Below are 24,466 nucleotides of genomic sequence, written 5' to 3' on the forward strand. Positions count from 1 at the left end.
TCTCATTAGTGAAAGTATCATTTGATATTTCGTACGGAATCTCAGCAGTTGTGCACGCGGAAAGCATCGCATCGCAGGGTCCGATGCCCAGATGTGGATCCGGTGGACCTCTCTTGGCACAGTCGACCCAAACTCCGCCAACCGCAGAGGCTGGGTCGGAAGTAAGCTGTTTGACTGGCAATGGACCCCACATTTACGAGTAAAGACAATTGGTTGTTTAGGTAGACTGCGCTCTGTATTGTGTACCGAATCAGCACACGCCCGACCCAATTTCCACAACCCCGACCGGCGTTTCGTAGGCGACGTCGGCCGCCATGCTTCTCCGTTCCGCCGTCGCTCCGCCGTCTTGTCACCCTCTTCTCTCCACTTCCCTCTTCTACGGCCCTTCCAGAACCCTAACCCTAACCCGAACAACGCCTCGTCGCTTCTCTTCCCTACTCTCATCATCCATTGCCCCTTCCCAGCCCTTGCCTCTCTTGGCCGTCGCCGCCTCACGCGAGTCCCATCCACGGATCATTACCCTCCCCTTTCCCTTCTCCTCCCCGCTCTTCCAGATCGCGCCCTTTCTCCGTGTCGAGTGGGAGGCTGTCCTGAAGGGATGGCTCTGCAGCATCGTCGCCGTCAGCTGCCTCTGCCGCGCCGTTCCCAAACTCGGCTACCTGCCATCCCTCCTGGCTGACATCCGCTCTCCGCTGGTGCTCCGAGAGGGGGCCGTTCTCGCCGCGCTGGCCTGCGCACGCTCCGCCGCTGCCTACCTGCAGCAGGCGTACCTGTTGGAAGCCTCTACGCGGTCCGTGTGGAGGCTCAGGGTTCACGTCTTCGATCGGGTGCTTCAGAGAGACATGGCGTTCTTCGAGGGCAAGGATGCCATTCTGGCGGGGGATGTCGCATATAGGATGACCGCCGAGGCGGCCGATGTTTCGGATGCTCTGCATGCCCTCTTGAATGTAAGCTTTCTATCAGGAAAAGGGTTTGCCATTATCGCCGTCGTACTTGGCGTTGGTTAACATGATATCTAGTCGCTCTATGTCAATCCATTTTGCTTGATTCCAATGTAGACTACGGTGCCGAACGCTTTGCAATTGGTGGCAATGGCTACTCAGATGGTGGCTGTCAGCCCATTGCTTTCGCTTTTAACGGCATTGGTGAGTAAAGCATGGTGGATCTTGCTATAGCTCTGTTATGTGTTTTTGTTGTTGATCAGAATTGCTATCTGTGTGTGTATTTTTGTAGGCCATTCCATGTGTGTTGCTTGCCATCGCATATCTCGGTGAGATCCTTCGGAAGATATCTAAGAAAACAAACTTGTCCTCCGCTAGACTCTCAGCCTACCTAAATGAGGTATATTTAATTTCATTAGCAGAAGTTTTTGGATGGATTCCTTTGCTTGTATTTTGTCATTAATGAAGAAAAGAAATTATGTTCATTTGACCGCACTAGAATCACTGATGACCTGGAATTTTGGTTGAACTTTCTAGGTACTTCCATCGATGCTTGTTGTAAAGGCCAATGTTGGAGAACCAAAGGAGAGCTTGCGATTTCAGAGGCTTGCTTATGATAATCTGGTATATCAACTGAAGAAGAAGAAAATGAAAGCACTCATACCTCAACTTGTGCAAGCCTTATATGTAGGAGGGCTGCTAGTTCTTTGTGCTGGTTCGGTGGTAGTCTCCAGGAATTCCTGTGACTGTTCGAGTTTTCTCTCATTTGTAACGGCACTGACACTTCTCATTGAGCCTATTAAGGTACGTAACCATCTTAGTGGTGTACCGCTAATTTACACTTTGGGATAACATGCATCCTAAATAACACCACAGAAGTGTACTGCTATTTATGGAATCAGCCCCACTATGAAACATTTTGAAGATTCTTTGAGCCGTCGATTACTAGGTCAATGCTCTTACCAAGAAGCAAGTTTCCAACATAGTGATTTTTGGGTTATTATGTATGGCAGGTCTGCATGCAATTGATTGATGAGCATTTACTGATGAAATCATTCCTCGCAAATTTTCTTAACAGAAGCAACCGTGGTGGCAAACTTTAATAAGCATGTGTTAGTGAAGGATACCAAGGAAGTGAATGCCTTTGTGCAATATGCAGATATTCTTGAGTGTGTATCAGAATGTGTTCTTGCTTAATGGCATCAAAACAACATTAATTTGTGATGACCACCGCAGAAATATGGGGCCAACTCTATGTTCTGAGATAGACAGAGTTCATATTGCCCCAAAAAATTTTAGATTACTGTTGATGAAAAATGACTTGTTACATTTATTTTCCTTTCTTTACAGTCTATGATTATCTGATCATGGCGTCCATGTTTTTTGCTTTATCAGAGAGCTAACAACTATGTATAAGAAGATAAGCCTTTTATATCAAACATCTTTCTCTAGCTTACATGTTTATACATGAGCATGTGAACATGAAAACACAGCTCAGGAACGTGGCCTTTTTTTTTTTTTTAATTCTTGAACCATTAATAGGAAGCTAGTTTGGCACTTGACGGGCGGATGGTGATGGTATTCGATGCTTATTGTTTATCTCTTTTTGTTCATTCTCCATGAAGTATTTTCTTTATGAATGTTATGTGTAACTTTTGAAACTTATAGGGTGTGGGGAAAGCATACAATGAACTGAAGCAAGGAGAGCCAGCAATAGAACGCCTGTTGGATCTGACAAGGTTCAAACCCAAGGTATTTATCATCATAGGATACCACCTATGTTCTGCAAATTTAACATTTTGTGCTTCCTATAGTTAGAGTTATTTGCAGTACTGTAAGAGTTTTAAGTCATTAAGCACGATTGCTTACTGATCTCTAAGAAGTTACAGGTCCATATCTTGCTAATGTTTAGTCAGAACATATCGGAGATTAAGCACAACTTCTAGTTTGTGGCATATTTTATTTGTTCGGTGCATACCTTCATATACTTGTTACTGATCACTTTTTGAATTTAGGTGACTGAGAAATCAGATGCTATTGATTTGGGCTATGTCGATGGAGACATAAAGTTCTGTGGTGTTTCATTTAGATATGGAGATGACATGCCATATATCCTTGATGGACTGAATCTCCACATAAGACCAGGGGAGAGGGTTGCACTCGTTGGGCCATCTGGAGGAGGAAAGACAACTCTCAGCAAACTGCTCCTTCGCCTATACGATCCTCAATGTGGTTGGTGATCTATACTGCTTCTTCATGAATAATTAATTGCCAATTCTAAAAAAGTCAAAGTTTGCTAGGTCTCTTGAACGTATATATGCTTTGCCTGTTAAGTAGAATTCCATATCTTAAGCTATGTGTATCTTGTTTCTAGGGTCTATTCTTGTGGACAATCACAACATTCAAGATATCAAATTGAGAAGTTTGAGAAAACACATTGCTATTGTGTCACAGGAATCAGTAAGTCTATGAACTTCTTTCTTTGAAGAGAGCGGAAATATATGGCTCGTCATTGTTTAGCATCATAATATACATTCTAAAGATATGCTTGTTTATTGTACTTGGACAAATTACCATAGCCACCTATGGTAGGTAGAAAAGCTCATTGAAAGTTATTGGACCAAAAATGACTGATTTTGTTGCTTGATCCTTACAAAACTTTCCAGAATCATATTTTCAAGATATGAGGATAAGTATAGCATGCATCTTGGTTGAAATTTACCACAAAATAACCAGCATATTATTATTAGGTAAGAATGCATCTGGAAAATCTACGGATGACTTTTCATGCTCCAGATAAGTTAGAGGATTAGCCAAAACTGTCTGTATGTATGAAAATAATAAACACTAGATTTGTTGTGATAATATTACTTGAAACATCCACATGAATGCACAAAGATATAGAGCAAATTTTGATGAGATTTTAGTTGTCTGTCAAGTTTTGCATATAGGTCATTGAACTGGTATATAGACAATGTTAAGGTAGCAGTAGATAAGTTACAGGTGAATCACAACAGGAGGGGAAAAAAATGAGAATATGGCAGAAAGAAGTTAGCCGAGTTAATGGTTTCTAGTGATGCGTGAGCAACTAATGTTCTACTTTTCTGTTTTTTATTTCTTGACCTCTTAATTCTTAGTTATATCCGATAGTGTCACATGGATATATGCTGACCCTGCAATTGTACCTGTATGTGAGCTCTGGGCGAGGCTTGATCTGCACAAGTCTCCGTTGGTCGTCCATTTTCAAAGACAAGGCTAAGACCTTTTTCATGTTTAGCTTCAAGCTGCAGATGCATGTTTGTCTTGCAACATCAATATGCGCATCATCCTTTTACTGTTGACTGAAAAATTAGATCTACTTAGCAACTGACAGTAACAGATGACGTCTTTGTTAACACGTCATTGCATGTCATTTCATGTTAAACACTATGGTTTCTGTTTTCTTATATTAATGTCCAATTTTGTGTTTTAGATGCTCTTTTCAGGAACAGTGGCTGAAAATATTGGCTATAGGGATTTAACAGGACAAATCAACCAGAGGAATGTTGAAAATGCTGCTAGGATTGCTAATGCTGATGAATTCATTGCAACACTTGCGAAAGGCTATGCAACTAATATTGGACAAGGCGGCTCTCGTCTTAGTGGAGGTCAAAAACAGAGGTGAATAAATTGTTAAGTGTATTTGTGTTTAGCACTGATACCAAATGTTGGGAAAGTTCTCATGGCATATACATTGGAACTTTTTTCACTTGTTAACAGGATAGCCATTGCAAGAGCACTGTATCAGGAAGCATCAATACTAATTTTGGATGAAGCAACTTCCGCTTTGGATAGTAGGTCTGAGCTGCTCGTCAGACAAGCCTTGGAGCATTTAATGGCAAATCACACTGTAAGTCTTTAAAATATCCAATCTTGTGAAGATGTGTATTCATTATTTTTTGCTGAATTTTCAGTTCATTCAGCATCCATATCAAGATATATACTCACATCACATGCTCTGTGTGAGTCAAATAGGAAGCTTTTCTCTTGAGAATAAAATGTAGATAAGTCTTTGATTCTGCTAAAGCAATTGTCTAATTTTCCTATATGGCAAATGGAATGCTGATTAACTCGTGTCGTATTTGGTTCTTAAAATTAATAAAAATTTCAGATGATCCAATATAGTAAAAAAATGCTGGTTGTGGATTTACGATGAAGATTTCATTGCACAGAAACATTTGAGATTGGATATTGCAATTTCTACAATTATCTATTCTTTTTCCATGGAAGTTGCTAAATCTTCCATTAGAGGAGTGCATCTCTCATAAATTCATGCTATAGTTTAGTTCTTATGCTTTTTTTTTTCTTCGTGCTGCTTATTAATGTTAGGCTTATGACCAAGAAAGAATTTGAGTTGCACAATTTCTTGCTTTACTGTAGCCCATCCCAAAAAAAACCTTTCATACTTTACATGCTCACATTTTCCTACCGCATAGGTAATGCATAATGGAATCATAAACCGCTATGATGTTATCCAATTGGATTTCAGGTTTTGATAATTGCGCATCGGCTGGAGACAGTTCAAATGGCAGATAGAGTTCTTGTGTTGGATAGAGGCAAGCTGACAGAGGTCTCAAAGTCATCTTTCCTTGGACGAGGTAGTCACTGCGACTCGCATGCATTGAACGAGCTCATTATTTGATGGAGAGAGTTTGAAGGAGATTGATTACACGACATATTTCATCGACGGCTGAACCATCCAATCTTTGGTGGATTTATATCCTCCACATTGCTCCAACTTAGGATAAGTTCTTGAGATTTACACATCACTCACAGCATTTTTTATCAGTTATCCATATTATTTAATTAACTGTGGTATTTTGTGTGTATGTATCCATATATAAGAAGAAAACATTGATGAGATGAATCAGATATGGTGTGAATTGCTCAAGTTCACAATTTACTTTTGAACTACTAACATCCGATGCATGATTCTACTCGATGAACCCTAGATTTGTTAGATCACTATAGTTAACAAGAAGATGCATTCATCAGGAGAATAATCCTATGAACTATTTGAAGCACAATCAAGAAATCTCGTTACGAGGCTAAATTACATGCTGACAATTAGTAGGTGTTCTCAAAGAAAACATAATCATATGATGACGAAATTATAATTCATTTTGATTATATATATATATATGCTTACGTAATGTATTGATTTATAATAAATTAGTAATATAATGATATATAATTTAAGTTAAAAGAAAATATATCTTGTCGATGAAGAGAAAGTGACGAAGGTCATAGCGGAGAGACAAAGGTAGAAGAGACTAGAGGTGGAGGTGAGGGAGAGCTAGACTATCACGTCGTAGGCGAGATGGGTAGGGGCACAGGAGAGGACGAAGTGAGAGGCGATAGGGACGAAGATACTCAAGAGGAGGAAAAGGGATTAGGAGACTATTGCATAGCATCGGACTAATCGACGCACATGCACCTGAGGTAGGATCGAAAACTCTTGAGCTTGTCGTCAGCACGGGAGAGGCTATGTGCATATAATGCCCTTCTAGACAATAATGGCTTAATGCTACTGTTGGTGGTCGCTTCCATGATGATGCATTCTCTCGCCATTGATGGTGGTATCAATTTTTTTAATTTAAATTATACGTATTATTATATTAATAATTTATTATGAGTCAACATGTAATGGAAGCAGACTCTAACGTCTGTTAACTTAAACTTAACAAGAGGAGCTTATATGTTGTGCTTTTGAAAATGTAGGAGTTATTTTAGATATGAGCAAAACCACAAGGCTTAAGTAGTCCATGACCAAAATCACAGAGGTTAAAATAGATATTTTTTAAAACTTAAATTATATGTGTCATTATATTAATAGTTTATTATGAGTCAGTATGTCACGTAAGCATACTTTAACGTCTATTAACTTAAACTTGACGAGAGGGACTTATATCCTACGTTTTTTAAAATGTATGGGTTATTTTAGACATGAGTAAACTATAAGGGCTTAAGTGGTCAATGACCAAAACTACATGGGTTAAAATAGATCTTAACCCTAAATATACGCTAGACATAAGCCTTAATATATATTATATAAGCATAAAAATATATTATACGTATGTATATATGATGACATGTGATATGAGAGTGTATGGATATATTACGACATATGATGTACGCATATGGTATAACATGCGGTGTGGTAATATACGTATATATTATAACATGTGATATGAGAATGTATGTTATGAAATGTAATGTGAGAATGAATGTATATATTATGACGTGTAATGTATGAATACACATATATACTATGATGACGTACAATATGAGAGTGCATTATATGTCATGATATGGGGTGTAAAAGTCTATGAATATTCTATGATTCCTATATGTGTATATAAGTACTTTGAATTATTTCAACGTAAAATTTTATTAATTTATTATGCATAAACTATGTCACGAGGTTATGCTTACTAATGAAATCAAGATGTTTATCGTTAAATATCTTATACCTATGATTTTAAAATGTTATATATAAAACATAATGCATACTCATCTAAATAAAATTATAAAAGCTTATACTTACTGAATGATTACTCGCTATAAATATTATTTTATATTTAAATATATTAGTATCCCATCCAAATAATTGAGCAGGGAAATGAGTCCGTGTGAGCCATTCAAACATAGATATGAACAATTATCTATGAATATTTTTTAGTATAAAATTTGAACATACTATATGTGTGTGTGTTTTTTCTTAGAGGTTATAATTATCCACGGAAGTTAAAATCTTTTGTGTATAGGGAAACCTTATTATTTTATTTAATAAATTAACATATTTTATTTTTAAGACTATTTATCTATTTTTACTATACTTCTATTAATATTAGTAATTAAACTGAAAAGTCACATCCTACCTTAGTAATATATGTAAGGTACATGTGAGAGTAGAAGTAAGGAGTTACATAAGCATACATAATTTGCACACAAATTTATATTTGTAAACTTGATAAGAATTTATTGAGTCGATAATTATCATATATGTATTACTAATCTTGATAAGAAATCATTACCTAATCATATGTTTATGATTTGTAGGGAGGATGGTCTCTGCATGCGTCAAACCCACGTTGGCACTCTGTTGATTCCATGGCCTCTCGGTTGACCTGCTTCCCCTACACTTTTATATACTCCGATACTGCGCGAGCTCGGAGTTGATTCTCTTCTGGAAGAAGCAACGGAGGAACGAGAGAACAATGCGCGATGGCGGGTAGGCGTTTATAACGTCGGCAAGCACCAAAGTCAACCTTCCATTTGGCTCAACAGAGGCCGATCGCACGGCCAAAGCTCCCAAGCTGATTGAGACGTCGAGAATACGCTTCAGTGCTTTAAAACTCCCGCACCCTCTCCCGTCTTTCTTCGTCTCCGGCGTTGTCTTGTTGCCTTGTCTGATGTCGATACCGCAGGTCGACCGCGAAGCACTCGCCTGCTGCGACGGGAGCGATCCGACGGTAGCCGACCGCATCGTGGACCTCCAGCTGGAGTCTATCGAGGCGCAGATCGGCCGCGGCGAGGGCGCCTTGACCAGAACATTCGCCCCCGTGCTTGAGCGCAAGGAATCCGCCAAGGCGCAGGCTCAGCAGCGGCCGAACGCCAACTCCATCCCCAACCCCAAGCTGCCGTCCTACTCGCAGCGCTTCTCCGGCTGCCTTCAGGCCATCCTCCCTGGCATCGACCTCGGCCGCAAGTTCCAGCATCTCGGCGGCCGCCTCGGCCGCGGCAGGCGCCGCATCAACAACGTTTCCATCTTTCCCAGGAAGCTATTCCGCATCAGCGGCAATGGCAGGCGGACCTTTGTGGTGCCTGACGAAGAGCCCGGGTCACCCAAGGTTTCGTGCTTCGGGGAGGTCCTGGTCGAGGGGGACGGGGTTCGGAGGCGGTCCCGCCGATCGTCGAGGGAGGAGGGCGGGGCGGAGCATGCAGGGTGCTGGCCGAGCTTACCAGCGGCGTTATGCTGCGGCAGCCGCGTCGGAGACGGGCCGTCCGTGACTGCCGCTACGGAGACGCAGCCGGCGGAAGTGCCGGGGACGCGGAGGGTGGCGGCGGAGCCGGCGAAGGAGCCGCCAAAACTGGGGCAGATGTCGCGGTTCGCGTCGGGCCGCCGGCCGACGACGTGGCTTGGGGACCTGGACTCGAATCATGTGGTATTGATTGTACTCGAATCAAATGATATAACGAAGCTTCCCAAGTTCTCTTGATAACACGGACGACACACTTTGATCCAGTCCGAATGATACGATGCAGATTTAGAATTCATGGCTTGCAACCAAGCAGTCACTGTCAACATTCATTCCATGTTTGTGGAGATCGATCGACATGAAATTAGGATTATGCACATTTCGGTCATAGCTTCAGCTAAATTACAGATTTCAAAGCGTTGTTCATCGTTGAACAACTAAAAACCCTTTGGTAGCAACTAAAATAAGTTCACCAAGAAAAATGGAAGGGAAGAGAACAAAGGTTGATGAACTACAGTCTCCCTCTTCTTCCGCCCTTTCTGCGGGTGCTGCTGTCTGTAGGGATGGGAGTTACATCCTCTGCGATGCCACATAGAAACACAAAGTTAATCCAGTTTGGATGTGAACGGGACATGTAATGTTCATTAAAATTATTCTGTACAAGATACAAAATTCTGTACAAAAAGGAAAAAAAGGGTTCTACAAAGACCTTATGTTATGCTAGCTCGGAAAGGTGTAAATGTCAAAACCTTATTCTTTCGAGTAATCAGTAGAAAACACTTCTTGCTGGATGCAAAAGCCAAAGCAGAAAGTATATGATCCAAAATGACCCGATAATGAAACTACTACAACAATATAGCTCTTAATGTCCCAACTACGGAAGTCACATAATATAGAGCATGTTTCCGAGATTACGTTGGAAATTAACAACTTTGATCAGACCAGCGACCAAAAATATATATATATCTAGAACTACAATCTTGCTGTCCGTCTCAAATAGGCATGAACCATCACCTCAACTGTAAAATAATGTTCAAGACACGGTAATCGTACTACGACATAGAACAACAAATCAGAAGAGCAAAAAATATGACATTTTTATAGGGAATACAAACTGATAACAACAACTTGACAATGCAGAACAGGAACCTAATACTGATGCCAAAAAAAGCAAGCTGGCATTAGTAGGCTGTATATTCTGACAGGTGGAAAGCTAGAAGGTGGGTAACAAAACACAAGTGACCATAACACATCACAAGCTTTTAATGGTCAGTCATACAGTTATAGCATAGGATCTTACCAATGGATTGCATCACTAACATAACTGGAAAAATACAAATTGACAAGTTAAAGTTGGCATAACTATACCAATTGATTAATGTGTTTTGGAAAATAACAAACATGTTAAGCATAAAAAAACCATCAACAACCCAGATAACATACCAATTGTCTCACACAACACAAAGAAAAAAGCAATAGTGAAAACATAGGATCTTACCAATGCGGCCAATTTTCATGCCAGAGCGAGCAAGGGCCCTAAGAGCAGATTGAGCACCAGGACCAGGTGTCTTTGTCTTATTCCCACCAGTAGCTCGCAGCTTAATATGTAAAGCAGTGATCCCAAGTTCCTACAGGAAAAATGGAGAATGAACACCATTTCAACAAGTCAATGGAAGTATCAAGAATGTACACTACAAAATGGCAGACCTTGCATCTCTGTGCAACATCTTGTGCTGCAAGCATGGCTGCATATGGAGATGATTCATCCCTGTCAGCTTTGACCTTCATAACACCTGCAAATGACAAAACATTCACATTACAACACACTTGCAATAAAAAAATAACACAATCAGAGAAGAGGATAGAGACAGCCAGAGAAAACAGGTGTCCTGTACGTGATGTGCATGCCTTATGCAAACAAGATTGATACACAGTGAGACATCCTAAGATTGACCAAGACACCAATTACATATTATGTGTGTTATGTCATGGACGTATGTTATTAAAATTACCCAACACATTCTACACATTGTTATTCATTTAAAGATTTTTTTTAACCCTATATACTTGCATCAAGAGAGAATGGAAAAGGTAGTTTTAACTTTTGACAAATTTAGTACAGTGAAATTTAATGATTCTTCACTGTCACCGGAGAAAGGTCTTTTCTTTGTCCCTGGTTCCTCTGTGAAGCAGATGTTATTTGCATGTATTTATTACAGCACTTAATGTTGCCTTCCAGGAACTCAAATTCAATCACCAAGATGACCCTATATCATTGAAAATGCCAAATAATGGTAGAATTTTATATAAAAAATCATTTATTGATAACTTACTCTACACGACCACTTGATCTATCAAATCACCATAAAATTGAACATTTTAAAGTAACAGCATAAACTAGCTTTTAATAACATACACATATCTTATTTAAATTACTAAAAAAAGATTCTATTTGAATCTAAATGTCTTCCTATTCCACAAAATAGGCACTTCACAAGAGCATGGCAAGAGAAATCCACTGTGACAACAGATGAGCCATGGAAAAGAAGTGCAGCTAACTCCATCGTTCACATTTGAGGAATATAAAATGCCAAAATAGACAGCCCAAGATTAAATGGAATAAGGAAAGGTTTCACAGAAGAACTCTTTGATACCATGCCATTCATATTGTGTGACTATGGCTCAAAATGCTTCCATAAGGTATGAGGAAGGTGATCTTAAGGGCCACGCTTTGAAAACCAAGCACAAACATCAATTACATAAACACGTGCATGCATAAAAATTTTATATTATATTATATTATATATATATATATATCTTGAATAAATGCAATACATATTTACTATTTACACATCAGCTGACATTCATGACTGCTTAATTATCACCTTTTTTTTTCACTTCATACTATACTTTCACAACTATTTAGTCTACTAATTACCATCTTACACTGTAACCAACACAACTTTCTTATTACTATCAGCAAGATATTCAAGGCCAGTACAGAACACCGTAAACATGATTCAACAAGCCATTAACATTAAATGTCATGGATGACCATGTTACACTTCTTTTTCACTTCATGGACATTTCTGATGATCATGCTTGATTATCACTTCTTTTTCACTTCATACTATACTTTCACAACTATTTAGTGAAAGTCAATTATTCTTCAATGTCACTGGAAAAGACAGTTCTTCCACCAAGCTACACAATTTCTAACCTTTCTTAACTGTCAGTCCCTGGTTCGGCTGTGAAGCAGAGGTTCTTAGCTTGCTTGCATGCATACATATATATATTTATCACAGAGCTTAATGTTGTCTTCTAGGAACTCAAACCCAATCACCTAGCGGATCCTTCCAAATTATTTAAAACTACCAAATAAAGGAAGACTTTTGTTAGAAACAAAATTCATTTACTATTAACTTACTACACAGCAACCTGGTCTATCAAATCATCATAAAATCAAACATTTTAAGCCAACATCATAAACTAGCTTTTGATAACATACACGTCTCTTTTCTATATTACTAAAAAAGGTTTTGTTTGAATATAAATGTATTCCTATGCCACGAAATAGGCACTTCACAAGAGCACTGGCAAGAGAAATCCACTGAATGACAACAGATGAGCCACAGAAAAGAAGTGCAGCTCGCTCTAGTGTTCACATTTAAGGAATATCAAATGCCACAAAACAGAGCCCAAAATCAAACGGAAAACGTAAAAGTTTCACAGAAGAACTCTTTGAAACCAAGCTATTCATATTGTGTGACTATGACTTGAAACGCTTCCATAAGTTGGGAGGAAGGTGATCTTAAGGGCGACACTTTGAAAACCAAGCACATACATCAAATTACACAAACATGTGCATGCATGAAAATAATTCACATAACCCCTTGATTGAACTTTCGAAAGCTGACACTATTTAGATAAATGTAATATATTTACTATTTACACATGAGAAGACTTTATCACTGCTTAATTATCATTTCTTATTCACTTTATACTACACTTTCACTATTTAGTCTACTATTTTCCATCTTACACTGTAACCAACTCAACTTTCTTGTTACTATAAAAAAAAAAGATATTCAAGGACAGCATAGACCACTATAAGCCTAATTCAACAAGCCATTAACATTAAATATCATGGATGACCATGTTGCTGACTTGCACAATAATAAACTGACTAATCTAGTGAAGTAGGTAAATATTTTTCATCCTATCTCATCCAAGGTAAAACATTGTAGAAAGCTAGACATAACCTGTAATACGAACTGAGTGTTTCCCTCCCCGATAAATCTGTAACATGCTGCAGATTTACAAAAAAAAAAAAAAAAGAGAATGTTAATAATGCAGAATGAATAACATTCATTGTATAGAACCATTCATTTAGAAGAAGAAAAAAGGCATTGTGACCCACAATGAAAGTGTCATTGAATGATGCAAAGATATGAGCAACCCCGAATACTTGCTCTCCTTCCCTCACAGCTGGCCCAAGCGTCACATTTTCCTCCTTCGGCTCCCTAGTCTTCCTTCTTCCAGACTGCACATCCATATCCAATCGATAAGGAATAGAATTAATGCCAAATTATACTTAAATTAGATTCAAGCAAAGCAGAACATATGGATTCATCTAAAGATATAGACCTCCAAATGCCATTATAAGCACATAACTAGACAACACTAATGGAAACAAATAACGATCCATAATCCATCCAAGGACGAAAATAACAAACAAAACTGAGAAGATGTAGAACCCCACTATGGATATCCAAGCATATCAGAGGCTGAGACACGTAAAAGTTGTTACTTGGAAGATTGAGATCAAGCGCACTGTGGATACACAAAGCGGCGGAGGCCACAGAAGAAGCGGAACAATTGAATACACGCGATGAGACGATTCGGATCGCTCACCATGGTCGCGGCGGGAGGCAGGAAGACGACGCCGACAAATCCAGCGTTTCCCCCGCGGGAGCAAGGGCCAAACCCTAATCCCCGACCCCTTTTATCCGGCTCGCCCTTCTTTGCTGCATGTAAGGTGCTTCAAATGACCATGATACCCCTCCGGAACATGCGGCCCATACGTCATATCACGTTGTCACTACGGAAGCTGGGCTATAGTAAATGAGCCCATTCCGGTGCTTAAATGACTATAATACCCTCTCCTGTGATCAGCATTATGTGATGTTAAACCCCTTCTAATCCATAATTTACGAGGCTGATAGGTCATTAGAGTTGCTTTGCGACGTTAGGACTCTTAAAGATTTGCATTAAAGACTGTAGACGGCCTTTGGACATTTAATATTCCCATAATATAATCGACAACCCTTTCACATTCACATCCAATGCATGATGGTGATGTTTTACGAATTAAATGGCACAAATGAGATAAAGAATTCCCACCACCAACATTTTGGATTAGGTTAACATCCAATTGTTTTTTGGTTTAATCTTGCATTGTTGGAGTGCACAGGTCAGGTGGCATGTTACCATCAATATCATCTCATGTTGAAGTGGTCGATGTAATGCTAAATAAATTATCATTTATCCATGCAATTTATGAATAATCTATAATTTCGAAAGTGACACAATTGGATAATATGAGTGTCATTTTATTGGTTCCCATTGCGACACGAATCCGCCCACTGCATGTAAAGGCCATGCACGGGGATGCGTCCCGCACGTCCTCTTCTCCTGCACACAGCACAACCGTTGATTCATGATCCGACGGCGGCGAGGCTGGGGACAAACGATCTGAGCCGTGCGCGCTCCTCGGACTCACACCTCCCGGGTGACGTAAGGTCAGCTCGCCGTTGTATCCGTCTGCTTGCAGCGTTCATGAAAACATATGTACGTGGCTCCGAATATGCAGAGAAAAATTGTGGGCCCAAGCTTTGATCGATTGAGATTAGCACACGTTATGCATCGAAAAAGAACGCTGTTCGGGAACAGACAGATGAGACGGGCTTCCTCGGTTCCAGGGCCAGCGAGAAGGCACCGTGCACGTGAGATTATATGCGAACAAGATCGTCGCCGTTGGTGACCTCGAACGGGAGAAAGGGAAGGCATATGATGTAACCGCGTATTGGTTGATATGCGGACGTTGTGATAGAAGGCGTACGTGGAGGGCCCCGCGTCCGACGCCTCTGCTTCCGCAACACGTCGGATGATCCCCTCACATCCGGCATTTAATCCCCGTCTCGGTCCCCCCTCCGGTCCGTATTCCAGTCTCGGTTCACGTCTCCTCCGCCCGTCCTTTCTTATGATGGTGGTGGAGCGCAACAGGAGCGCCACCGACGGAAGCCAGAGACGCCGCCGCTGACGCCGGAGGGCGAGGGTGATGGAGACATTCCGCTCCCAGCGATCCCTCCTCGCCGACCGCTTCCTCGGCCTCTTCGCCGCACCTCCCCGGTCCTCCGCCCCGGCCGGGGACGAGCTCCATGAGGACGACGTCTTCTGGATTGGCTCCGAGGCCTCCCCCTGCGACCCGATCCGCGACGGCTCCCCCAGACCCGTCCCTCCCGCCGTCGTGGGGACCCGGAAACCTAGCCGTTCCCTCTCCGCCCTTCCCGGCGCCGGACCATGCCACATCTCCCTCCTGAGCTCCGGCATCCTCGCCGCCCTCTCGGAGGACGACGAGAAGCTGCATCCGTTTGTCCACCGGAAGGCCGCCGTCGCTCCGTTCCCGCCCTCGGCTGAAGCGTCCCCTGTGACCTCCGCCCGGATGATCCCGGTGACGTCCAAGAAGAATTTGAATTGCTCGTTGTCGATGCCCGCCGGGAAGATCTACCAGCAGTCAGCGCCGGTCAACGTGCCTGCGGTGTCGCCGAAGGTGAAGAAAGGCTGGGAAGAGTTCCAGATAGAGGGAGTGGACGGAGACGGGGACGAGTACGAGATGCTTCCGCCGCACGAGATCGTGGCGAGGGCTTCTGGGAATGGACCGTCGATGATCCCATTCTCGGTGTTGGAGGGAGTCGGGAGGACGCTCAAGGGGAGGGATCTGCGCCGGGTTCGCAATGCTGTGCTGCAAAAGACAGGTTTTCTTGATTGAGTTCCGAGAAAAAAGGTTTCTTGCACGCTCTAAAAAATTTTGACTCTTTTAGTTATGGAAATGAGGAGTACGTGATGTTCTGGGGAGAAATTGGCGAGCTTTCGATGATTTAGCGTAATAAACGAGAATGCTTGGCCTCTACCTCCGTTTTCGTTAGGCCTCGATCTCCATTTTTGTTCATCAAATCTCATAAATGATAAATGCTTGGCCCCCTTCCTCTATTGTTATAATTCACCCTCGTTCTTTGCATTATTTCTTCCATCCTTTAAATTGTTATAGGCCATTTGGAATTAATATGCAGAATGGTATAAAAAGAGTTCAAATTTCTTGAAATTTTAGGGTAGAGAGAGAGAGAGAGAGAACAACTTTCCTGTTGGTGATTTAGATCCTGAGGAAGAGCCATCATGGTTAGATCGGAGAGTGCTTTCTTGCGCTTGCTTTAGTTATTCAAAATTCAAATACAACATATTCCTGTTTATTGTTTCTGAATTATCTATCAACATAATCTACCCTTGATGTAAAAGTGAAAAATGTATGAACATGGTTTTGCTCAATGCTAGAGGAGACTGAAGAAGCTTACATTTTTATTCTAATAAGAGGTTACTTACCTTTGATAACCAATGTTAGAACATGAAAATTCTTCTAACTAGGGGCTCATTGCCTTTGAAATGTTTAGGTAATGGCCTCTCTGTTACATATAGTCGTGTTGTGGTGGCATGTGGTTGGACATAGGATTTTTGGAGGATAGAGAGAAAAGTGTTTTCTTTTGTCAGTGAAACTTTGGTTTTTTACTTGTGTTTTTAATGCTTTTCTATAACTCTTCATTCCTGTCGCAATCTTTTCATTCAAATTGGTTACAATTCAGCTACTTTTGTATTAATCTTAAAACAACTGTTTCCATTAGAACCTTAAAAAGTATTGTGTATGTAACTTTACTTTTCAATGTGGTCTAGAAACCAATTATATTTTTGCCAACTTAGTACTCTAGTCATAAATGTCTACTGTAAAATTTTCTTCCCAGCTAAGATACCTTTTTGCAAATATCTTCATGAATTAGAATTATCTGTTGCCAGTTGAATATCAAAAATATCAAATGCCCAATCTATAAGACGAAAGAATGAAAATGAGGCCAGGTTTCCATTTGACATCTCAAATAAGGATCGCTGGCTTGGAGAGCTTGAAATGCAAAGATATTTCGGTCATCTATTTGTTACTGAACCATGATAACCATCGGATGGCTTGATAGTTGATAAAACAAATATTTATATCTTCTCATATTGTAAATGCCTTCTTGGACTGTAATGTCTTCTTCTAATTGAAGATGCCAACAAATATATTATGCAACGAGTTGGATGCTTCAGAGCAGGATAAATCGCAATATCTTGGCCCCACTCTCTGGAGCTTCTTTTCATTTTTACGTTGAACTAAAGTCATAATTTTTATCATTGATAATTTTTGTTGTGATTGATGAAATTATCCTTATACACACAAAAATGTACATCTGCATGGATTTTGGTGTTCTAGAGCAGACCGGATAGCCATATTCTTACCTGACCTTTTGACTGGAGCAATTTCTTAAACTACTTGCAGGTTAGTCATTAAGTGTCTACAATCTATATATATTTTATAAGGTTATTAAGATAACCAGTGTAGGCATTAAATATATTGTTTGTTGCTGCTCATGCACACACATGATGTTCATATGTTTAAATAACTAAAAGCTGTCAACAATGCTCAGAATAGGTTAAATTGTTTAGCTGAAGTACCATACCAAAAGCTTGACAGTGTTATATGGTTTTCTGATCGCTACTGTTCAATTTGGATCAAAATTTTGAATACTTGGAAATCACAAATACTCTCCTTTTCAAGCACTAACTTTCTTTGGGTTTAATTGTGAATTTTTTATGACATGAAGACAACCGCATGAGCAAAGATATCAGTGTAAGTCTTAAGTTTTTTCTTCATTTATCAGATCAAGAAAAAAAAGACATTTACCTTGGTAACTTTTGGCTCCAAGAGTACAAGAGCCATGATAAATATGCAAGTAAATGTTTATGTATCTTTGAAGACCTCAAGTAAGTTGCCAATTACTCTTCATTTGTTATCACAGATGATACAGAATGCTTCAGTATGTGATTTTCTATTATCTGACATGCAAAACTGGGTCTCTTTAAGAAGTCATATCATCTGTACCTTTGTAGCCATGTTTCTACTGTTGGTCTCATGGATCAAGAAGTATCAAGGTCTCTAGTCTGAGCTTTAATTTTTTTCCTCTTTTTGTTTTTTTGCTGGAGTTCTATCAATGATATTGCATTCATTGGAAACAATAGAACCACTTCCTTTTATTGTTCAAGTAGTTGGGACTTTACAACTTCTTTTTATTTTTTATTGTTCCATAAATTGTACGCTTCAGTTGGCATGTTTTTTCAAGTTATTCAAGTGTGAGTATCTCCATGTTCTGCTTTTGGTGATGGATGTCACATCTAGTCTTTTATTTTGCATGTGTTGTAGATGCAAGATAGTTAAACAAGAGGTGCTTCTGAGACTATTGTTATTGCTGTAACCTAACAAGCCTTGTCCCATATACATGTCTTCTATCTGTTGTCATGAAACTCCTTCATGCTTGTGACATAAAATGCATGTATTTGTTTAAAATGTGATAACAAACCAATCATACATAAGATTCTTCTTCACTTCTTGCCAACAAGCTCATGTAAAGTCCTGACTTGCTCAATCTCAGGTTAATTCATGGTTCATTAACACCTTTATTATGTTATTTACTGGTGTCATATTAACCCTATTTGCTTAATATCATAGATGAGCTTTTGGGTAACTGCCCTGCTAATAATTTTGTGACTGCTGTAAAGCTATCTTTAGCATTATCTTCAGCATATGATAACTGCTATGGTTGTTCTGTCAAGTGTAATTGTTGATGGATCTGTGGCTGCAGCTGGAGGTTTCATGATGGGTCTATTTATGTTTCTATGGCAGAGAAAACATGATCATATGTGCAGTCAGTATCCTCAGATGGAACAACATTAAGGCATAGAGGATGAAATACTTAGGAAATTTGGACCATGTCCTACTGGACAAAACTTGATTATTCTGAATCATCATATGTGTTGACCAAAAGCTACTATCATTTGATGGACAATGCCAAATGTAAATTTATGGCATCCTTATCCTTTCATGTATCAAAGAATGGTTTGCGGGTTCATCACAAGAGATGCCTAGGTCAAAATATAATCAATCTATTTCAAACCCAAAACATGTTCCATGAACAATGAATAGAGCAGTGGGATGGAACACTGCTGTTCATTGGGAGGATCTTAGATGGATGATGAACCTATAACACAAGCACACCACCAGACTACAAACCATACGTATCATCACTTGCCATTTTCTCTGCTGAAACATGCATAAAACTTGCAGCTTAGTTGATGCAAACACCATGATAATTTGATGATGAAGTTTTGAACAGGCTCTCTGGCTGCTAAAAATTGGGTACATTGTCGACCAGAGTCACTGATACATGGAACATGGTTCTAGTGTTTTTCTGTCATTGGACTCAAGTACAGATTTAGAAGTCTTCATCAAGACTAACACGATGGAAACAAAGAACAGTGCAAACAAGGATGAAGAAAGATGTGAATTCTATTAACATGGCTCCTGTCTCGATTAGGTGGGCATGCCTCAGGATTGCTGGAATTGCTATGCTCCCCATAGCTGATGCCCCAGTCAAGAACTTAGCAGCATTAATCCAGCTGCAGAAGAAGAGAGGCAATGTCAAGATAACCCAACATGAAAAGAAATGAAATGAAAAAAAAAAAATGGAGATATCTCACTAATACGACCAGTAAAGTTTGTGAATTATATGAACAGTTCAGAGTTTGAAAATCTGCTGATATTGTAGTTGCTAGTTAAACTGTAACTGGATGGAACATGGAAACATTGGAAATTGACAAAAGCCATGCGCAAATTTGCAAGTGCTTACTACAAACCCTGTGGTTTTCTTTGATTAGTCATGGTCACTGGCTTAGCTTATATCATGTAATTCTAAAGACTCAATCTATACTGAAACTATTGCTTTCCATAAAGAAAAATGCAGCTAAAATTCGGGTTGAAGTGGTGCCACAACTAGATAGGATTGAGCTGTTAAAAATGGTAAAACCAAATTTCCAATAAGTTGACCTAACCAAGACTCCTGCGATTTTATGAATGGCCTTATTAGGAGAAAAGCCTAATGTGCCAAAGTGAAGTTGACCCTGGAGTGGGCTAAGTATCCCGTCCCCCTTCTTTCCAAATACATGAGCCAAAGTGAGGGAGCAAGAAAAAAGATATCATCATGCTATCCAGATTGATGAGCTCAATTGCTTGATCAAGATGAAAGAAATGCAAGCTTTTTATAGCTCAGAAATTCCGAAAATAATGTTGAAACGATGAGATCAAAGTAAACTAACCCCCCTCCTTCCCTGGTAGTCAGGAAATGTGTTGAACCATCTCCAAAGAACAGACATGGCATCGGCAATAGCACATACATGAGTGCTGCAAATCAACCAATAACATTTTATCAACACAACCATCCAAACAACCAAACCAAGCAATGTGTTTATCTTTCACCTGATAACATAGGCCACCAATTGTTGTATAAAGCACATGCCTGCAACATAAAAAACATCCACAGAAACATTGGTTTTAGAAAACTAAACCAGAATATGCCGCAGCAGAGATGGTCAAGTAATCAACAAAGCCTGTAACAGAGAAACAATCAATTGGCTACAGATTGGCTCATATAATCAAATTTCGAAGATAAATGAATCTAAGCTTTCTTGGGCATTCTCAAAATATTAAAATGAGTGGGGCCTGCAAAGTAATTTTAATGTTATTTAAGGAAATTAACTGATATCTCTATCAAAAGGGTTAGACTGCTACAGACTCTATCATAACAAATTAGTCTGGAATAAAGTTTAAAACTTCAAGGAAAAAAAAAAGAAACACGGAACAGATTGAAGTTTTCAATGCTAAGTGACAGTTAACCGCCTAGAAGTTAAGCAATTGAAATTTCAGAAATCAACAGGCCATGTTGCTCAAAATTTAAACATAGTTGGAGAAGGAAACTATACCAGAATTTGCAATAAGATGCTAGCCGAGAACATAAAAGCAAGGCCAGCAAGCCTGCATTTAACAAGAGTGAGGTAAATAGTACTTGTCACACGGTTAACAAGAAAAATTCATGGTATCAGAATCTTGGGCTTACACTGAAGCAGACAATCCGTGTCAAATGATCAGCCAAGGCAGCATAAACAGAGGAGGAAAACAATACAAGAATTAGACCAGATAACACAAATAATAGAAAAGAAATAAACCAGACAAGTAACTATAGTATAGCAGATTGGAGCTTGTGCATGATATACAAATGTTCCTAATTGAGAATTTGAATAGTTAGGTAATAATGCACTTAAAAGTAATAAACTTTCAACAGAGTCATTGGACATGAGTTATCACTCTTTCCAACACAAATAAAGGATTATCCAGGAATCTGAACATCAACAACTGCAGAGCTGTCTATGCCCTTAGTTATCAATCAAGGTTCACATGCAAATTAAACATGGATTTTGCTGGCTCTGGTTGACAGACAATACAGCATTTTCAGATTTCCCTCTCAAAATATCATGTTCGATTACAGATAATTTGGTGATATTATCCTCCTCCTTGACATTTATTGCAAATTTAAGCTCTTGTTTGTGCCTTGCTTACTGTTCTGACAGAGCACAAGATACTGGTGGCAGAGACCATGACCAGTTGGGCCATGTTAAAACTCACAGCCACCTGGGCCAATATTGAGATAAATTAGCCATTAGAGTTATTTATCACATTAGATAATTTTACTATAGTTCCACTTATTCTTTAGGGTGCCCATTGCTGTGGAAGTCCTATTTTAGTTGCAAGTCCAAAGCTGCCTAGAACATACTTTTACACCCGTCTGTCCAAAATTTCCCCATGCAATAACATCATTTTGCTTGGTTCCGCTTCATTGTCCAACCATTCAATATATAGACTGTCAAGGCCCTAAATATTGTCTACAAGGTAAACTTATTAGTTTTTGTAACTAAGTCAACCAAAGATATCTTTGTAACATCTATCAATCTTATGGTTGGTTAGGAGGGAATAATTTCTTTCTGTAATCAGCTTACATAAGGCCATTGCAGTTGCACACAAAGCTTGTAAGCGCCCATATCTTTGTCCACCAATGTCAACAATGATAACATTCACAATTCACAATTCACAAGAATCCATCACCAGAAAACAATGATAACATTCAAGGAGTTCATCTTAAACTATTTCACTAATTCAATTTAAGTAGAGCACATTAAGGAGTTTTCTCCTTTAGTGTGAAAGCCTCGCCCATGACAACAAACAAAAACATGAAAAAGGTCGAAGTAAGACAAATCAACATAACAAGTGATGATGTGCATTAGATCATCAACCTTTGAGAATAAGATACCCAAAATAAGATTGGAAAATCACGGAATATGCTGACAAGAATTTCCAATCAAAGTCCCAAACATGATTGAACTCAGAAGCAGCTCAGAATCCTAGATTTCCACTTCAACTATGAAAGAATTTCGGTAATGAGAATCCATATTTGACCAAAATAATCAAGAACGTATCGGATTATGGTGGTTGAAGTTTCACCAACAAAGAAGGGAGGGAAAAAGAGGCAATTTGATGGGATTAATGTGGAGCGATTATACATATAACCAACGAAAGACACATTAATCCCAAGATCAGCACAAAAGGAAACCAAGCAACAGAAAGGCGCTCCAAAATCCAATCTTTCGACCTCCCAATACCCCTACCGATCCCTAAGATCACCATAAAAGAGAAACCCTAATCGTTCCAATGACAATCGATTCCAGTCCATAAATTCTAGAACAAAACATACAAACGGATCAAACTACGAAACCCTGGAATTTTTGCAACGACGTGGAGGAGGAGGAGGAGAGATCGAATCAATTACCTTCGACGGTCATCGCCATCTTTTCTCTCCACCAAAAGTCCGAAGCTGAGGCGAATGATCGAAATAAAGCGCAGCACGGTTGGGTTTGGGTCGGAGACTTGTGCGACCGCAAGTACCTCTCTGTATGCCACCGTATACATATACATATCTATACATGTATATATATATTAATTTCCTCAATTATTCCCCTAAATTCATAGACTATTACAAATATATATATATATATATATATATATATATATATACATATATATATATATATATATATATATATATATACATATATATATATATATATATATATATATATATATATATTAACTTGTACAAAAATCGAGATCGAAGGTTTTTGACGTGATCTCTCTAGTCAATCTCAAAACGGAAAGTGAGAATTTTAAGTAAATAGTAATTGACCTTAATTACTATGGTATAATATTTTTATAATTAATTTAATTAAAATTTTATAATATAAGTAAAATATTTCTTTGATATTTTATATTGAGCCTAGATTGTAAAATATTTTACAATCTAAGATCTTATCTTTTTCATCCTAATTACTAATTTTGCTGTTATATGTCGAATCATAATTGGATGAATGATAGAAAAAATTTGATGTTACTCAATATATATATATATATATATATATATATATATATATATATTTATTTATTTATTGAGCTACATATATTACTTGAAAGATACTTTAGCTACATTGGGTGATAAAATGATAGAGAGTCGTCTAAGATAAAATTAAAATATGTTTTAGCTGGAAGAGATATCAAAATCAAGGTTCGCAATACTGTATCGTACCAGTATTTCGACCTGGGCTCGGTACCGGTACGATACAGTATAACGAGCGGTACATCCAGGTGTACCGAGTACTGTAGCACTGTTACAATACTACAGTACTCTCGGACCGGTACGTACCGCCCGTATCGGGCAGTACGGCTCGGTACGACAGACCCTGATCAAAATTAATATTAACGATATTAGATTTTTGATCTCTATATTACTCCTAGATTGTCAGGACATTATTGTTTGTTGTTGTTAGTTATATGATTAGTCCTCTCCTTGTTGCTGAACATCCTCTTCTTTCTTTCCATCGACATGAAGAAACCAGCAGATGCTCGTATATCTTTCTGTAGATGGTGAAGGAATGAGCTTCTTCGTCATGCATCTTCTCACCATAGTCGTCGAATCACACCATAGTCATCTTCTCCAATATGGTTCTCGAACTCACTTAGACAGCAGAAATGGTGGTCATCAATCATCCTGAACACACATTGGATGAGCCAAGGGGACCCAGCAATTTAGCAGGGTGAGATATCCAAGCGCAAAGGAGGGCGACAAACTATGGAGCACATCTTATCCATATATCCAGTTGCCATAATCCCATTCGCCACCCAGCTTGCGGTGAATCCACAGCATCCAT

At 39.2% G+C, this 24,466-nt stretch overlaps 4 protein-coding genes and 1 pseudogene across 5 annotated transcripts; 3 read left to right on the forward strand and 2 right to left on the reverse strand.

The window, feature by feature from the left end:
• The first annotated feature begins 250 nt into the window (after nucleotides 1-250).
• Nucleotides 251-5,850, forward strand: LOC103987170 (ABC transporter B family member 29, chloroplastic). Its single transcript, XM_009405390.3, has 10 exons — nucleotides 251-947; nucleotides 1,059-1,145; nucleotides 1,234-1,341; nucleotides 1,479-1,745; nucleotides 2,610-2,693; nucleotides 2,957-3,173; nucleotides 3,316-3,401; nucleotides 4,414-4,601; nucleotides 4,701-4,830; nucleotides 5,470-5,850. The coding sequence occupies exons 1-10, from the start codon at nucleotides 315-317 to the stop codon at nucleotides 5,620-5,622; spliced, it is 1,953 nt and encodes a 650-aa protein (XP_009403665.2). The 5' UTR covers nucleotides 251-314; the 3' UTR covers nucleotides 5,623-5,850.
• Nucleotides 5,851-8,006: 2,156 nt separating this feature from the next.
• LOC103988270 (uncharacterized) lies at nucleotides 8,007-9,214 on the forward strand. Its single transcript, XM_018827265.2, has one exon. It carries the CDS (start codon nucleotides 8,396-8,398, stop codon nucleotides 9,200-9,202), a length of 807 nt encoding a protein of 268 aa, XP_018682810.2. The 5' UTR covers nucleotides 8,007-8,395; the 3' UTR covers nucleotides 9,203-9,214.
• An 87-nt stretch (nucleotides 9,215-9,301) lies between these two features.
• On the reverse strand, nucleotides 9,302-13,980 carry LOC135675917 (small ribosomal subunit protein uS11y-like; annotated as a pseudogene).
• A 1,184-nt stretch (nucleotides 13,981-15,164) lies between these two features.
• Nucleotides 15,165-16,234, forward strand: LOC135675918 (protein S40-7-like). The gene has a single exon (XM_065186568.1). It carries the CDS (start codon nucleotides 15,303-15,305, stop codon nucleotides 16,011-16,013), a length of 711 nt encoding a protein of 236 aa, XP_065042640.1. The 5' UTR covers nucleotides 15,165-15,302; the 3' UTR covers nucleotides 16,014-16,234.
• A 3,216-nt stretch (nucleotides 16,235-19,450) lies between these two features.
• On the reverse strand, nucleotides 19,451-23,146 carry LOC103987172 (vacuolar protein sorting-associated protein 55 homolog). Of its 2 annotated transcripts, none has more exons than XM_009405393.2 (5): nucleotides 23,035-23,146; nucleotides 21,137-21,188; nucleotides 20,634-20,673; nucleotides 20,474-20,558; nucleotides 19,451-19,777 (listed from the first exon to the last, which is right to left on the reverse strand). In XM_009405393.2, exons 2-5 carry the CDS (start codon nucleotides 21,167-21,169, stop codon nucleotides 19,594-19,596), a joined length of 342 nt encoding a protein of 113 aa, XP_009403668.2. In that variant the 5' UTR covers nucleotides 21,170-21,188; nucleotides 23,035-23,146; the 3' UTR covers nucleotides 19,451-19,593. The 2 variants fall into 2 exon arrangements, with proteins under 2 accessions (XP_009403668.2, XP_065042641.1); XM_065186569.1 differs by lacking the exon at nucleotides 23,035-23,146 and adding an exon at nucleotides 21,271-21,331.
• Nucleotides 23,147-24,466: the final 1,320 nt, after the last annotated feature.

The sequence above is a fragment of the Musa acuminata genome, chromosome BXJ1-6 (assembly GCF_036884655.1).
Source record: "Musa acuminata AAA Group cultivar baxijiao chromosome BXJ1-6, Cavendish_Baxijiao_AAA, whole genome shotgun sequence".
NCBI lineage: Eukaryota > Viridiplantae > Streptophyta > Magnoliopsida > Zingiberales > Musaceae > Musa > Musa acuminata.